Source organism: Scatophagus argus, chromosome 5 (genome assembly GCF_020382885.2).
Source record: "Scatophagus argus isolate fScaArg1 chromosome 5, fScaArg1.pri, whole genome shotgun sequence".
Lineage (NCBI taxonomy): Eukaryota > Metazoa > Chordata > Actinopteri > Scatophagidae > Scatophagus > Scatophagus argus.
The window spans coordinates 14,279,885-14,298,113 of NC_058497.1; the positions used below are offsets into that span (position 1 = coordinate 14,279,885).

Here is an 18,229-nt window from a genome sequence, read left to right on the forward strand (position 1 = left end):
ACTAGAATATGATGTCACTAAGTCAAGTCCCTGTTGGTGTAATGGTCAGGTGACCCAATACTTTTGTCATTATAGTGTATAAATGTAAAACGAATACTGTGACCAAAAGTGCCTGAACTTTTTTTTTAACCTTGCTAGATAATTTTCTGTTCACTCATAGTAAGAAACTGACTGGGATTGTTTTGAGGACCTTAAAAACAAACTGAGCTGAAGGAGGTATTGCATTAAAAACCACCCGTCATCCAAAATATGCAGCCTATGTTTCCACTGTGTAAGACATGTACAAAAACCTCCAGAACATGTTTGTGTATTAATGATTGTACGCATACATTCTTATATACTCCTGTATTTCTGTATTCCCAGCCACGCAGTAAAAATCTAAAAGCTCTGTGTAAAGAGTTGAGGTGTTTCACCTTTTCATTGGTCACTGGAGTCCCGTTATGCAAAAGAGAAGCCACACCTTTTCACACTTCACAGAAGTCACGCTGAACTAGTGGCCACCTTTCACGGTGTCCTGTTGAGAAAATGTGCGTGCTAATAGTCGTGGTGGCGAGATGTGTAATGTTGGCGTCTTGGAAACAAAAAAAAGGTTGTAAATTATAATTTAACACTGTATTTCTCACCGGGCCTCCGCCCTCCCGCTGGTCTCGCTCAGGGTCCTCCTTTTCTGTACACTGCAAAAAATATCAATCGCGTGTTCAGGAACTATGATGTTATTCAGACGGTCTGTGCGCCTCAGAGTCTCGTCCATCCGGACATCTTTTTACAGGCGGGACCTCCTGTCTCTGCCCCTCCTGCGTCTTGAGCCTTCCCACGCGCTGCGCCGCCGCCTCCTTTTCTCTCTGAGCGCGTCTCACACAGTTCTCTAGCAGGACCAGTCCCTGCCAGACTACCTCCACACACACACACACCACACACACACAAACACAAACACACACACACTGAACCACGGACAGTTGCAGCACCGAGCCATGGCTGTACGGGACGTTGCCTCTCTGCTTGTCGGACTTCTGGTCCTCTGTCACACCGGGGGAGGTGAGTGGCCGTGAAATGTTTGGTGCTGGCTCCGTAACCGCTCTCTTATAGATGGCATATGGGCGTTTCAGCTACTTTTATGTCAAGGTACATCACAGGAACAATTCAGAAGAAGGTTGGGTTCTGCACTGTTGGATGTAGCAACACTTCTGGTCTCTTTTCTTCATGCTGGAGGTTTAATTTGTTTTTGTCATTCATAAGAGGCATAACCACTTAAAAGCCAAGAGGTCCCAGTTTAACTGTTGCCTGCATAGAAACTTTACCTCCCCACAGTATGTTCACACCGCCCTGTCAGCTCCAGTGTAAGTTACACAGCATGGATGTGAAACTGCACAGTCCTCTCTTGCTTACATTACTTTCCGGTAAAAAATCTACCTGGAGTAGTAAACAATCCAGTCACTGCAGCCCTTTGTTGTTGTTATCTGGCTGTATACATATGTGTGTGTGTGTGTGTGTGTGATTAACTGATTTCTCAATCTTCAGAAAGTGCTCAGAGAAAGTACATTATAGAAGGAGGACACTTAGATTAATGAAGAGCTGATAGCACCACACAGCAACTCAAAGGCTGCGGCTGAATGCATTTGTTTTGTGCAGTGTGTGGTTTGCAGGTGGTGTGATGCATGAAAACGGAAAAATGTGAATTCTTGAAAGTTTTAACACTTTGTGGCATAAACCTCTAATTGAAATTGTGAGGAGTCACACTTCTCTCATTTCCATGGTACATTTGTCAGCTAGAGTTTGTACAGTTTGCTGCATGTATTTTTAGCCACTGACATCCATAGAGGTGTGGTTGTAGTCAGGGAACTCGCCGTCTGCTTTCTGTCAACTCCTCTGTTTGACTGTGTTTCTCTCACACACAGAAGCACACAGCACATCCCCATTCACTCACACTGCACAGGCTCAGAGTGAGACATTTGTATGCTGTTTACATCTGAAACCACAGGAAGGCTTTCACCTGTGCACTTTATCACCTTGTTTGTTGTTCATCAGACCTCTTTAAATCAGCTGTATGTGAGACTATAATAAGAAAAAAAAGCAGGATGGCAACTAGTGTGATGCACATTGAGGTGCAGATGAATGTGTATTTTTAGAATTGAGCTTGTGAGTGTGGATTTACATGTGGTGTTATGTGAATGAGAAGGCCACACTCATGGACTTTTTATTTTGAGTTCTATGCACCTTTGATTGTTTGTTTAAACAAGAAAAGTTAATGTGTGCTGCCCCTTCCCCCCTTGTCAGTTTGACTTCCCCTCCAACTCTCCAAACATTTTTACCTTTCCTCATCTCTGTGCTCAACCTCATGAACTTTTCCCTCCCTCGCCCCTGCGCTGTGCTGATCTCCTGTTTAACCTCAGGTCGACTATTGTCCACAATCTCTTCCAACCCTCTCTGCTCTTATCAAGTTTACTTCCTGTACTTCTTCTCCAGCGTTCTTCATGTTTGCGCTGGCACCCTTCACCTCTAATCCATATTTATAACTGTCATCTGTTATATGACATTTGTTTATCACTTCATTGACCAGGGAACAATAGTTATGAAGGGGATAAGGCTCAAGAGGCCACAGTTAACATCACTGCAGAATAACTGCAGAGCAACAAAGTCGTGCTGTTAGACATGACTGAGCAGTTTAATAAACCTAAAATATAGTGAAAAATACCTTATGTTAGATTTGTTTTACTCAGCCCAATGATCCAAAGATCAATTTACCATCATGTAAGACAAAGGAAAGCATGATGACTTAAGTAATCATAAAACTAGTGAGGTTAATGTTTTGTTAATCGACTAATTTATTAATTTATTGGTCGCTTCAGCTCCAATTGGTTTTCTTCACACCACATTATTAGATCGCCTTTAGCAAATAGCTATTGCAGTGAGTTTGTGGTCAGTTTTTCTCCCCCTCACAGTCTTTAATGGTTATTATCTCAAAGCATGTAATGATGTGAGCTAACACCCCCTCAGGCCTGCTGGGTCTGCAGGAACATGTGCACATTTATGTGGACACGGAACACCAGTGGGTGCGACTGTGTCTGTGCGAGGTGCCTGTCGCCAGCCCCTGATGACACCAGATGACATGATGGTGGACTGCAGTAGCGACCCGATAAGGATATCATTCACTTCTTGTGACATCTGCTAATCAGGCTGGGCCAAAGAGTGGTCACATTAGACCTCGCTCATTTAAAGGTCATCACTTTCTGCTGTGGCTCAGGCACCGTGCTTCAGTTTCATGTGCTCCAAACAACTGCTGCTCTTCAGACGAAGCGAGCCTGCCACGGACAATAAATGGCCTTGTTGTGTCTGCATAGGACACTGAGGCTCAGTAATCTGGCAGAGGATCAGCAGAGCAGAGCGGGTTTGAAATGAAAGTTCATAAATTGAGACTTCTCTTCCGGCACATGTACACAGGGACGACTGTGATGCAGCAGATGTTTGTGGAGCAGGTTGTTAGAAAATGGTGGAGTTTGGAGGTCTTGGATCTTCTTTCACATATGGACATTTTTTTTGGCTACACTTAAATTTCCAATTATGAAAAGACGTTTTGCTGTCACTCATTCTTTGCAAGCAAATTTGCACAGCGTTGTGTATTTTTGGCATAAATATTACATAGACTTCAATGTGTTTTAGTAACCAAGTGATGAAAATGATCGCTATGCCCCCAAAACCAGGTCCTTGTGTGAAGAAAGTTCATCACAGGCACATGGTGTCTTATCTCTGTCCTGAAATAAAGCCTCGAGCTGTTCAAGCGCTCTGTTTATGTGTTCCCATGCAACAGACTCCTCGGGACACCACGCAGAAAAGGAGCAGTCCACCACGATCTGAGCTGTGGCAGTGCAGCATCAATCTGGAGATGTCTAAAATTGTTTTGGTGAATTTATGGCTGTTAGCATTAGTGAAACATAATCCAGAGGCCCAGTGAAACCTGGAAAGGAAAGAGTACAAAGATAAGACACATTAGTCTTTTGCCACAGTAGCTTAAGATACAGTGGAACTACATAGAACTGTAGTAAAGTATTTAAGGATCTGACCAGATCACACCGTCTTAGCAAAACTAAGATGGTGTGATCTGGTCAGATCTGGACTGGAGGTGTGACCTGTTCCTGTGATAGCGTTAAAAGGGTAACAGTAACACAAGTCGCGGAAGTAACTACAGCATTTTAGCATCACATCTTTGTTGTACGACTTGATTGCACTTACGACTTGACTATGATTTCTAAGCAGTTGCATCCATCTTTGATTCTTGTTTCGTCAGGTACAACTAGTTTTGAGTCTTCCCCTCTTGAGCAAAAGTTATGGCGTGTTTTAGCAGGTCACTTAGACATTTCACTGGTTTTATACCCTATTTAAAGACCTGTTGTTTCATACCCACGGTCTGGTTTGATCTGTTCTTAGTCCATTTGGCTAATGATGACACCAAGTGACTGTCTGAAGAGAATCTTGGGATATTTAGGGTGCCATTATCCAGTAATCCATACAGTAATTACCAGTTGTGGTCGCAGCTGTTGTTGTTACAAAGGCTGGCTTCAAAAAGATTACTGTGAGATTATTACTGTAACTCTGTACTAATACTGTAACACAATGTGGTCCTCAGAATTAGAATGAGAACCAGAAAAAGTTCAATGTCCATTGCAAAGAAAATAATTAAATTACTAATCAATGAAAGCGAATTCTATTGTCTGAGCCATTCACTGAAAAATATTAAGTGTTAACATGGCCTCACCAATCATGTAGCACTAAATAAAAGTTTGGTGTACTGGTCTGATGTGAGAGCTTTTAATGCGAACAGCTACAGCCTGTTGTCTGTAGACTTGAACTTGTGTGTGAAAGTGCCATGTAGAAAGTTCGGTGTACCTTTGCATTGCTGTTGGCACCGTAACGTTGTAGGAAATGTGAGGAAAATGAACACACATTACTAATTAGTCAATAAACAACAGAGAAGCTGCAGTTGTTTCCAGGTGTTGCTGTTTTAGTGGAAACGGCTCTTTGATGCAGTGTTTCCCTGTCGAACCATATAACGGGCTCGAGCTTTACTCTTGGGAACATGAACTGTGGAAACAAAAGGTTTCCTTCTACTGTTTGATCGTCCCATTGATGTGAATAACATCCATTATCACCATTACCTGGGTCAATAAAGCAAACCAGTGATGGAGAGGGTGTGGGGCTTACTGGTGGAGCATGTTGTGTTGCTGTCATCGGGGCCATTTTCTGTGCGTTCAGTGAGTAGCAGCAAAGGATTGTTTGTATAATGTAGCTCAAGCAAAGAAACAATCTGCAGCCAAGCCATGTTGAATGATATCTTAATATCAACACTTTTTGTTGCCAGAGCGAGTGGTTTAGCACTTGTTTACGGTGTAAAAGGAAGGAAGTTAATATTCTGCTTTGTTCAGCTTGAACAATGAGGAAAGATGCTTTTGTCAACTTTTTCTTTTCCCAAAGAAAGAACATTTTTTGTTGCATTCATGCTGACTTGAAATTGACAAACTTCTGCATTGAAAGTGATTTTGCAATTAATACCAAATAATTATTTTCAAAAAATACAGCTTCTCCCGATTTGTTTCCAAGTTTTTTGCAACGTTATTCAACACAGTTCGGTTTCAGATGAAACACACCATAAGTGAAGTCCAGCAGAAAGCCTGAACACAGTATCGGCCTCGTCTGCAGATGTGCAGTGAGGCGTTTCATCTGTAAGTCATATTGGAGGGGTCAACACGCTTTGGACAGCTTTAGTGTGCTCTGATGTATTGCTCCGTATGTGGCTGCAAGGCAAATCCATTCATATCAGGCGGTTTTAGAGATCACCTGTAGCTAGAACAGCATCTGAAGAACCTGTTCTCCTACTGCTGCTCAAACGGCCCTTGAAGTTCCCGGATCAGACGAACAGCTGCGTACACCTGGTGTCCTCCTAGTCCTGCCAGCACACTCACAGGGACTCCTAAGACTCCAGGACACATAAACACACACACAGCTCACTGGCAGTACCCAATAACCTGTTGTCATTACGTGTTATTTTGGTTAAAGCAGCATTACCATTTCACTGCCGATCACACAGACAAACTGTAGGAGAAGAAAGTCTGATTTCACTTTTACTTATGTATATTATATACTTATACTGTGTGCAATTTGAAAGTAGTTCATTACTGAGATTATAAACATTAATCCATCCCAGGTGCAGACATGAGTAGTTAGACCTGAGTGTTACTAAGCATTTTAGAAATGGTTGTTGTTATATTTAAGTGGTTAAATCACCAGTCCTTCTTCGAGGTTTAGGAGGATCCTCCTCCTGACCTTACACCAATTAGTATTACATTAATCGTAACACGCAGTAAGCTCTTATTATTTGTCCTTCTGTGGCACTTTTCTTAACCAGGAGCAGCTTTGATGCAGTATATGGCAGTGAGTTATTCCTTAACACCTTCAGAATATTAATTTGATTGATTTGAAAGGAAGTGCTGTGTTGCTCCTGATGAGCAGATTGAATGGCAGCCTCTGCCATCAGTGTATGAATGTGTGTGTGTGTGTATGTGTGTGTGTGTGTGTGTGTGTGTGTGAATGGGAGAATATGGCAAGTGTCATCCAAAAAGCCCATTTACAGTTACCATTTACACTTCTTGAGTTTTGAGTCATAATTTGGATGGTAATGAGGCTTCCACATTATGTTATATTTATGTACAATCTGCCCATTTAGAGACAAGTGTTCTCTGTGGCCGTGTTAAAGGGATTTATAAAGTCACGATTTTCATTAATAATGAATACATGATGTGTAATTGAATGTTTTTTCCACCTCTTTCTACTATGGCTGCAGCCAGAGTCACAGCTGATTTATAAATCTACAGATCCATCCATGTTCTCCATGAACAAAAGTTCCAAACTACTGTGTAATTTGTAGGATTTCATGTGTCCCTGTGAAAACAGTCGAAAAGTGTAACCCAACGCTAATGATCACAAAGTGTAAAAGCCTCAGTACTGTTGAAGGTCTATGAATTTGACAGGACCTGCTACCTGATCCTTTAGATAACCAGAGATTGAGCCAGGAGAGGACAAGGTCCCCATTAAACCAGTGTTCAAACTGGGATGTAAATCATATTAAAGGTCTCTCGTTTTTGTCTGACACTGGAGAAGGCAGGAAGACTGTAAAATTCCCCTAAAATGACCTAACCCATTCATTTCTTTTCTTGACCTCAAACCTTTATTTACTGCAGTACTAAAAGGTCAGTGTGGTGCTTATAAAGCCACTTGAGTCAAAATGAATTAAAAAAACAAACAGGATGAAGGGTTTTGTTGCATCTGCAGGAGCACAGTTGCGCTCTCTGTAAGTAGGCAGGATGTAGGCCTCTCTGACATATTTTATTCAGAACACATTTCATTTGACAATTCTTTTTATATCATTCCTCCCATTTTTGTCATTTAAAAGTTACAGAGAGCTGGTTTTATGAAGCTGGCGAGAGGAAGAAGAAAGCTGATCTGCTGCTCTATCAAACTGTCAGGTCCTGCTTGAACCAGGCACTAAACCTCAAACTGCTCTGGTGGTTCAACACAGTGCGAAGATGCAATATTGAGTAGGAAATGGAGAGCAGATATGAATGGAGCTGTCATAAATATATTTTTTAAATCATCACTAAACTTGTCTTTTACTTAACTTTATCATTACTTCTTGTCCTGTTGTAAATTTAATATGAATTACTGTTTTCTTTTATCCGTCTAGACGATCTGCTAGACTTCTGCACACGAGCGCATTGAGGTTACTGTAGTAAATGTAACTCTACTCTGGTGCGTGGCTTGCTAAGTTAAACTTGGGTCATGGTTGAAACAACAAACCAAGCCAAACAGCACAATGTTGTATCAGCCCTGAAATAAACTCTCAACCTCCTGTGTTTTTGTGTTATTTTATTGTAGACAAATTGAGAAAATTCTCATTAGACAAAAACATCAGCAAACTTTGGAGGTCACTGAGGAGAACTCTGTGATTTTATCAGAAGACGTGCAGATAACCCGCATCTGAATGACTCATTTTCAAAATGACATTGATTTACAATTAGTCTCATACAGCAGTACAAACTGTAGAAAAATGCTCTTGCAGCTTTGAGCTTTTCTTCCCCACAAGTACACTGTTGGGATTTTTGGCATGTCTCTCTGGCTCACTTTAATACACAAAAGTAATGATTACGGTTTGCGTTTGTCCACAGAGGTTTGTATAACTTTTTATAGTCTCTGAAAGTGGACAGATCAGCTGTTTGTCCAAGAATAGATGTTAAGAAGCCATTTGTTGTAACTCAGGATCTGTAAAGAAACTGCCTGCCTTCATTTTAACTCAGTATTATGTTATAATTTAAACCAGTACCTAAACAGGACCATGTCAGATTAGCTGAACAGATATTCAATATCTTGTTTGATTCTTCAGTGTCAGAAAAGCATCCAAATAAATGCACAATTTTATTTAAAGCAGAGAGTAAAACAAGCAACACAAGGCCAACTCGACAACTTAAACACGTGAGTCTGAATGGGTGGTAAAAGCAGCAGTTATGGAAAATGATGCTGACTGTCTGTTTAACAACAACAACCAAGATACAAGCCATATAAATGGCATTTTTTTCCCCTCTTCATATTACGTGCAGTATCGATGTGCATGTAGAGTTACATCTCACAGGTTGAATTTTAAGACTCTTTTCCTAAATGATTTGATTGTATGAGCTTCTGTCTATGAGACACAAATATTTGAGATCTGGCCTTTTTTTGTCTTGGAAATTCTCCAGTTACTTTATTTTCCTCACTCTTGTTCAAAGGTTGTTTGGTGGCCCCAAGTCGAGCCAGCTGTTCCCTCTCGTCAGTCACACTGACTCCCGTGTCAAAGCGATGGTTTCTGCATGGTGGTTTGGCTTTAAGAAATAGTGATCATTCTTAGGCGTTGCAGGGGTGTGGAGTTTTACCAAAATGTTGAAACTGACACCATTCACACTGTCAGATGGGAAATGGGGTGTGTGACTTATGGGCCACATGTGTGTTATAAAAGGCTAAAATAAAATAAATAATAAAACTCACAAACTTCACTTATATTGCAAAACTCTCACTTTGCTTAATTTATAAGAAAATTCAGTGTCTCTGCTGTTGTTTGAGGTTTGCATTTTCAGCACCATCTGAGAAACATAAAGTTATTACAATGTGAATAACATCCATTATCACCATTACCTGGGTCAATAAAGCAAACCAGCGATGGAGAGGGTGTGGGGCTTACTGGTGGAGCATGTTGTGTTGCTGTCATCGGGGCCATTTTCTGTGCGTTCAGTGAGTAGCAGCAAAGGATTGTTTGTATAATGTAGCTCAAGCAAAGAAACAATCTGCAGCCAAGCCATGTTAGTACAATGAGATCATTTTGTTAGTTATAACTACATTGATTTATTCTCCGGTTTAACAAGTTCGACCACTGGATAGTTTCTGACTCTCCATATTTCTGAAGTTACTGCTCCACTGTGAACCACCTGAAATGAGTTGTTGAGTTGAAAAGTTGTCCTGCTGGCTCATTCAGTGCCTGGAATACAAACATCTTTGATTGCGTTGTTTAGTTCAAGCCTCTTTGCTCTTAATTGTCTTGTGCCAGAATGACCGTAAATTCTGAAGGAATATCAACTCCAGTAGCTCTTGTATCATGATGACCGACAAAGGCCTTGCATTATTTTTGGTCTTTTATATTGAAAAATTTACAAAGCATGTAGATGTGAGGTAGACCAAGAGAGGCAGGAAAGATTGAGAGTGAGGGAATTTATGTGGGAAGGTCTCAGGCCATTAAGATGACTGAAAAGAGCTTTGTCTCTTTCGACCATCAGATTTTTATTAAATATATTTATTGTCAAAGGAGAGAGGCCTTTAATGTGAGCATCTGCAGAGCTGCAGGACATCCAGCCAGAAAATCTGTGATCCTGGAAAGCATCAATAAGACATGAATTCAGCACAATACAAGATGTTCCAAGACAGCACCTGAGGAAATGTATCTGGTACTGATAAGATGGTAACAAGATGATGGCCTTGAATTTTCCAAACCGCTAGATGTAGAAGGTGTGGTTTCCAGACTTTGGTGTTAGACTCATGTGCAAAGACGGTGATTGATTTTATCCAACGTGATATACGGTTGAGTGCGTTCACGAGAGCAAATACCAGACGTGTGCTTTAGGTTTGTGATGTGAAACTGAAAGTTGATTTGAAACCAGCACAGAGAAGGCAGCCTACTTTATCAGCTCTCAGGGATGTTTTTTTTTTTTAAGTTGTTGTTTAACATACTACATAGACATTTGAACTGAACTGAACTGAACTGAGCCATGAAATGTGATTTCATGTTGTGATTAAAAGTCATTGATTGGAATGCTGAATCGTCTCATCCGTAGAAATGTACTCCATCACTGGCTGCTGCGCTTTGATTTCTGGTGGAGAAGATGTCGCTTTTTCATGTGACTTATGCGCTTCTTCACCTCTCGTCTCTACTCTGAGGTCAAACACACACACAGAGTCCTCTCTGTCCAACTGCTAAGATTTGCCAATGTGAGAAAAACCTCTCCTTTTGCCCTCTGATCTCTTTTGCTTTTTAGTGTGATAGAGCTGAGACTCCAGTGCTGCTCGTTTACCAGGAACCGTAGCTAATCACCGGAAAGGGCTAACGTCAAGTACAAGTTCTATTACCAATAAACCCATCATCTGTCTTCCTGTGCCTCCCTTTGTGGGAAGTCATCCAGTAAACACGCCAAGCCATTACTCCCATATTTTTAAGAAAAATCCTTAAATACTTTAGGGATGTGTCTGATGTGGACATTTACACTTATCCACTTATGGTCCTGTTTGGTGTTCTCCCAAGGACTAATACTCTCCTGTACTTTAATGGAATTTTGTCTTTTATCTCACTTCTAGTAAGACGCCTCATACTGTCAACTCTTACCTGACGTAACCAGAAGTGTTCTGACTTTGGCAGAGAATTATGTGTGTGTGTGTGTGTGTGTGTGAGTTTAGGAAGGACCCCATGGCTCAAAACAAGAAGTTGTTTGAAAGGACTGGTTGTCAGGACATTTAAAAGTGAAATAAACTTCAGACATTAACTAATTTAGCAACACGATTCAGATAGCCAGTTGAAGTGCATTTTTTGTATTTGGTTGTGTACGTTATGCTGCATGTGTAGTCAAATTAGTGATTTCTGCCTGTGTTTTGTTTATTTATTGAGTTGGTGAGGACGTTTTCTTCATTTGTTTGCATCTGTTCTCTCAGTGTCCAGTGTCTTGAGTGCTCAGTGACAGGTACTAGAAAGAGAACTGGAACTAGCATTAGGCTCTAGCAGCAGCCCACACAGCCTGAGATCCTGGATGCCCCTTGGATCTGAAGTCATCCTCTGGGAGCTGCACTGGCACAAATGGAGACCAGAGGCCTGTCAGGATCTCTGTCTGTTGCCTGATAGTTCAACTCCCTGCTTAATAATGGATGCTGTTTTTCTGAAATAATGCTCTGTGCTGATCTAATGCACATTAGGATCCTTTTAACCTAATGCAACCCGTCAGCCCTCAGCCATGACACTGTGCTGCTGACTCCACGGGGCAAACTGATGTGTTTGCTGTGGCTCCCACAGGGTTTAGTTACAGTATATGGCTGTTAGTATATCTGTGGAGATTCTCAGTCATCCAGGTCATATTCACTCGAAGAGTTAAAGCAAGGCGTCTGGACTGTGTAGATAGGCTTGAAGACGTTTTGCTGCTAATCCAATGATGAAGCTGCTTGGATTAGCAGCGAAACGTCTTCAAGCCTATCTACACAGTCCAGACGCCTTGCTTTAACTCTTCAAATGGCTGTTAGTACCGTAGTTTACTATTTAACGGTTTGCTTATCTCTCTGGCTTTAGCGGTTGTTTGTTGGATTATTAAGGCCTAAATTTATCGTCTTTCTGTCATCTCAGAGTACATCCGGAAGCTTAAGTGAGGTATCAGTTTTATCTTTTCAGTTAAAGGAATTTTTTTGCTCGAAATATTTTTTTCTTTCTAGGTCACCCCAGACATTCAGTAGAAAGTGCTCTGATATCATTTGATTCATTTTCATTCGTTTCATTTTAATGCATCCTCTCCAAGTAGAAACAGCTGATGCAGTCAAAAGGGATCATTGTTTTCATGGCTCTCAGATCACAACATGTTTTAAATCGATCTTTTTATTTGTCCCGTGATGAATGTGCAAAGCTTTTGGCAAGTGAAGCATGTGACATCAACACTGATACTGTGTAGAACACTTTTCACATTTTGCTTTTTACGCATGAAGCCGCTTCTACCTTACAGGGAATCCGAACTCGTGCAGCCAGTGTCTAAAGGCTTGAATGGTATCTTTACCTCCTTTATGTATGTGATGTATTTTGAAACACACGCTGAAACACAGTGAGATGAGAGCATGTTATTAGGGTTTTTATTTTAAAATGCCAGATTTCCATGTTGCATATAAGGGCAGCACATACTGACAATGTAGGATGTATGTAAATACAATCACACCTGTTGTTTATCGTGTCTGTCTTGGCGCAGATTACGTCCATGTCACACAAGCATTCACAAAAACACACCTGTAAATGTACACAAATGGATGTCTCGTCATGAAAGACACAGCAAACGATGTTGCGATTCATTATTGCCACTTGCAGTACCCACCAAAAAAGGAGAGAGAGCTGCTGCTGTGTGCCTTGTCCTGTGAGTCAATGGGTAAATAAGCTTTCCGTGTGTGTTTGTGTGTGTGTATCTGAAATCTATCTTTAGCTGTAATACGCCAGCAGCAAGCAGCGCACATCTCATACTTGCGAAGCCATGTCATGGGACTGTGTGTGTGTGTGTGTGTTTCTGTATCATCACAATCAGCACTGTAAAAAATACTGTCCTTGTTGGCCTTTCCCATACTTTCAACCAGCTTGTGTTATTTTATTTCTGCCTGCTCACACAGCTGATATGGAGAAGATTTTGTCGTTTGGGACGTGGGAAAGAGGATGGAGGGGGCGTCTGTACCACCATGGGAGCAGGCATGAGGAAATGGCCCACTGAGATACACTCAAACACACGCACACACAGACACACACACACATGTAGACAGAGAAACGCATGTAGGCATAGAGTTGTGAGATTGTGAGAGTAATTTGGGGTTTTTTTTTTTAATATTATGGGAGTGGAGGAGTTAGACGTGGGAAAATGACCGCATCCTATATAAAGTCACGAAGTCAGAAGTTATTCAGTCATAGTGTGTGCATGTGTGTGTGTGTGGGGCGGAATAATCAAAATAGCTGAGTGTGAGTGTAAAAGGGAGAAGGTTTTGTGTTGTTGCCAACTAGTCATCAAAGGCTGAGGAACAGAGTGAACTCTCTTTGGAGTGTAACTGCTGAGAGAACACCAAAGAGCTGCTTGCTAAAGAGGGATTAGCCTCAGGTCAGTGAACCTGTGCTGCTCCTCGCAGCTGAAGGCCTGCTGTTGGATCTTCACAGCTGTGGTCCGAGACTGCTCACAAATGATTTTGATGCTCGTCCAGCCCTCACTGCAGGTCTCCACTATCTTCAGGTCTTTATTGAAAAGCAAAGGTGTGCAGTCATGGCACAACATACTCAAAATGTAGAGTGAAATGTAAAGTTGAATAGACATTTTCACTGCAAACATGAAGCTATTTTGCTATATAAGCAAAGTTCAGTAGGTTTTGCTGCGGGTGGTTGAAGTGACGACACATAACTCCTGTAAAACAACAAATTAGAATTTTAACACTTCAGCTTTTGGAAGGAATGGACAGACAACATCTAACATGATAAATCTAAGCTTTAGAGATGTTTGGGGTTTTTTTTTTTGAGATTATGTTATCATTGGACAGATCCAGGTTAGCTGTTTCTATCAGCTTCCAGCCATTATGCAAAGCTAAGCTAAGTGGCTCTTGGCTTTGTGTTTATCTTGTAGACAGCAGAGTGGCATTGATCTTACACTCTGCATTTCTGAAAATGTTCAACTTTCCCTTTAACATTAACACAGACAAAATCAGATTCAACTCTGCTGTTGTGGTGTGACGGCAGAGATATTAGATATTAGGTGAATGTTCTTGCTCTGCCAGACTCATTACGCATTAATTAACTGCTTGAGGCACCTTGATTCTAGTTGTTGAGAGGAGCAAGAACATTTCTCCATAAGTAGTGCATCACTGCCTCCCTGTTAGAAATGGCCTTTTAAGCGAATCAAATCTTTATTAATGTACTGTTGTAACAGTTGTGAGTAAACAGAACCCCCTGAAAGATGGACTGGAGTCTGGCATGCTGAGAACCGAGCCAGGTCTAGCCTGGGCTGATCTCTACAACAGGTGGTTTGTTGAAATGGAATCTAGTGTCAGATCACCAGGAGAAATCAGAGAGCGACATGAATCCCTCCCATTCTCCCCCTGTTGTGTGGTCTGCTCTGATCCTCTCACTGTATTTACATTCTTTGTATCTATCGTCTCCTCTTCCTTTTCGAAATCGTTAATTCTAATGGCATGTTGAGTGGATACTGCTGGCATTCGGCTCCAGCACCCTGGGATGTGTGTGTGTGTGTGTTTAGGAAAGTGTCTGCTAGGTCAGTGTGACAGGTTGACCTTGTTTTCTCTCAGGCATCGTGGGAATGTGCAGTGTGGTTACTGCAGCTGCCACTGTCCATCTCATTGTTTCTGCGCACAGCAATTAAAATGATCACCTGAACCCCAAACAGGCTCCATACAGAGGAGCTCTCCGCTGAATTATTTGCATCAGTTGTCAGGTTTTGGCTCATTGTCAGTCCATAAGACATCAGCCAGTGGTAAAAGGTGCCATCCTGCTGTCCCAGGTGGTTCAGATCCATACCACATCACTGCAACGATCCTGGTTTGGTTCTGACTCAGGGCTTCTCAGGACCTAAACACAATAATCTGTTTCTCCAATTGGATTCTTCGCCAGATACAAATCAGTCTGGTTTATTAGTCTGCACCATGTTGATCTATTCGCACATAAAACTCCTGTAATTCCTCTGGTGTCCAGCCTCGAGCTGCTGTTTCTGTTTGGTGCTGTCATCTTTACTTTAGGAGGGATACTGTGTGCAGCAAGCATAGCAGGAGTAAAGCCATCCCTCCAACCCAAGGTCACCGCAACAAGACTAGTTTTAGAAATGTCTCCCTTTTATGTAGCCTTAATAAGGTCACTTCAGTCCATGTTAATAAATGAACCTCTTGCTAACTGGTAACAATCAGTGCAAGCAAACAGGATGAAAAGGAGCCTGCACATGTATGAAGAGAGACACTCTGTAACAAGCACCATAATTCACTGAAGATAAAGGAAGCACTGAATTCTCTGCAGAATTACAACTTACAGGATCGTCAGCTGGATCTGTAAGATGGCATAACAATATCTTTAGCATTGCAAAAAAAATAATAGCTGCACAAATCATGTGTATATATTAGTCATTCTTTTATTCGAGTGGCTTATTTGTGCCGTTATAAACCCTCCTGCATGTTGAGTTTATGGAGAAATGTGTGTGCTCTGCCAGGAGCTGTGTGGGGGGAATTGTGAGCCAGTTACAGACCTTTTCGTTGTGAATGCCTGATTAAAGCCAGGAGCTTTGTGTCATATGCGCCAAAATGCCCTGTGGTGCGTTACAGGACTGATGTGATTGATGAACGTGTGACAAGGCCTTTAGTTTATACGTTTTCAAGAGTTTCTCATAACATTCCTCAGCCCCATGCAGCAAAGCTGAGTTGAGCCAAACTAAGTGGGGCTACTGTTCTGCTAATAGATCTCTGAGGGGGTTTAGGGCCGTCTGCCCCTCCCTCAAAGATTTCTGTGAAGATTCTCAGCCTTCCGGGAGTTAGGATTTCCTGCAAGACCAGATTGTCACTAATTAGGTGCATTCTAATTAACTTAACCTTAATTTTCACCTAAACCAGCTTTGAATTTTGCAAAGAAAAATAATGTCTGATAAATGAGAATATTGCAAAGTTATTCTGTATCCATACAGATCGTGGCACTCTAGTGGTTAAGAACTGAACTGTCTTTAAGTTTAGGGACTTGGAAAAGCCAGATTTAAGAACCACAAAGAACAGAAGATGATTTAGACTGAGATATCTTGGCTTTTAAGCGCTAGTTTGAGTCAAGCTCCAAATTCACCTGATCCTCTTATTCCCACCAATGCAAATTGATAGCATCTTTTGTTAGACCCTCTTTGCCTGGTAAAGGACCCTTACGATTACTCTCTGTAACTCTGGTGACCTCATCAGGGTAATTTTCTCAGCTCTCCAGTTTCCACCAAACACACTAGACACATTCCACATCTGTTTTCACAGGCTGATTAGTGCTGCCACGATGAGTAAACTGATCTTAATGTGTGGAAGTGTCTCTATAAAAACAAACTATATAATGCTTGAAACCACATTCAAACCTGCACCTTTATGTTCAGCAAAAAAATACTTACTGGGAAAATACTGGGAAAAGAACGCTAACTAGCTTGATTAGGATGGTCCAGAAGATCACAATTCAACATTTTCAAGGCCATAACTGCTACACTGCCAGTCAGAACGGATCTTACTGTCACATCCCTAAAACCACTTATGCATATCCTCGGTGTGAATCATACAACTGCAGAGAGGAACTCTGTCTAAGTAAAAGATGCCTTTGTGTGACATTTAAATACACCATATCCCACAGCTAGTCAGGAGAAATGAAAGTGAAAGGTCAAGGAGACCTACAGTTTGTTGGCATTTTGAACCTCTCTCTGTATTTCTCCTCTCACCACATTGAGTGAGAGTGGTTATCATCAGCTTGATAACGTTTCCTTCCCTCTGCGAGATACTTCAAGTGTGCCATTGAGGGATTAGTGTGATAAATGTCAGAGGCCACGGCGGCTTGCAGAGAACCCTTATTTCTTCACAGATCTCAGTCTGCTGCCTTGATTTCTCCTCCTGCCTCTACCTCCATCTTTTCAGTTTCTGTCCCCTCTCGCTCGTCCTTTATCTGTTTTCTCATGTTAACTCTACACTCTATTCACATGTCTCAGGCCTATTTACATGTTCACAAAGAGCAGCCTGGCTGAGGCACTGTTTTCCCATGCTCCCTCTCTCTGTCTCACCCTGTCCTGAAGTAGTGCTACTATTTCTGGTGCCACTCGGGTCAGCGCACTGTAATTCTGCTGTATCATGTCAGCAAACAAGCTTGATGGGCCATTGTTATTCTTAGATGTGACAGCTCTGGAAACATGTCCACCGAGCCGCTGCTTCGGTTTATTGGCGTGTCTGAGGGGACGTATTCAATTCCAAGTAATATATGCTGTGGTATGCACGCTGTGTTTCAGTGCAAACTGCCAGGAATTAAATCTAACTTATTAATAATAATAGTAATTTTAATTAAATGTGATGCATTATTTTTAAGATCATTTTATATTCCCACAATTTGCCTGTTTTTTTGGCTGGCTGAGTGTGCATACAGCAGTGCTGTCACCTGACAGGCTAAGCTAGCAGGTCATGGCAAGGATTTAAAACAAGGTTCATGTCCAAATACACACACACACAGGGAAGCTATCTGTCCTGCCTTTTTATCTAATACTCATATTCGTCCTTTTATGTCTTAGTTCAGTGGAGCCTCACTCTTTTCTTTGGAGGACGTGCCAGAAGTAAATTAAACATGAATTAGAGTCAAAGTGGGGGAATCTTTGGTATGTAAATATTAATGCAGTACCTTAAAATTTAACCTTGTGATAGAAGAAACAGGTTATATAAGGACTCTGTAATGCAAACAAAGCTGTGTGCTCTCTCAAAGATTAATGGATCCTGGACTACATAGTTCCTTTTAGAGAAAGAGCTAGAGACAGTAGAAAGGCAGTATTTGGAGACTGGTGAATGAAACATAGCAGAGTATGATGTGTGTCATGTGCTAGTTGTGCTCAAGACATTTGCACACCATGTTTTAATGTGTTTAGTGCTGGAGTTGAGTCTCAAGTTCACGTCAGTATTCAGGCACAGCTTAGAGACCTCAGTGTGTGTGTGTTTGTGCCAGATCGTGTTGCACATCTGATGGGCTCGTCCCACCTCACAACTTCCAGACAGGCAGGCTGAAAGATCTCAGGTTGTGTGTGTGTGTGTGTGTGTGTGTCTGCTTTCCCTTGACCTCAGTGATCATCCTGTCAGACGATGCCGCTGTGGCTTTGATCTGATTCTTTTATTTCCACCCAGATTTGAGGAAGAA

The 18,229-nt window shown here is 41.6% G+C and overlaps 1 protein-coding gene across 5 annotated transcripts in view; it reads left to right on the forward strand.

Annotated features, from left to right (window-relative positions):
- The first annotated feature begins 828 nt into the window (after window positions 1–828).
- Window positions 829–18,229, forward strand: part of mcamb (melanoma cell adhesion molecule b) — a 36,099-nt gene continuing 18,698 nt past the window's right edge. For all 5 annotated transcript variants that reach the window (XM_046389046.1, XM_046389047.1, XM_046389048.1 and 2 more), the window contains exon 1: window positions 829–1,035. In XM_046389046.1, coding sequence (XP_046245002.1) covers window positions 972–1,035 — 64 coding nt within the window. In that variant the 5' untranslated portion in view covers window positions 829–971. The remainder of the gene's footprint in view (window positions 1,036–18,229) is intronic.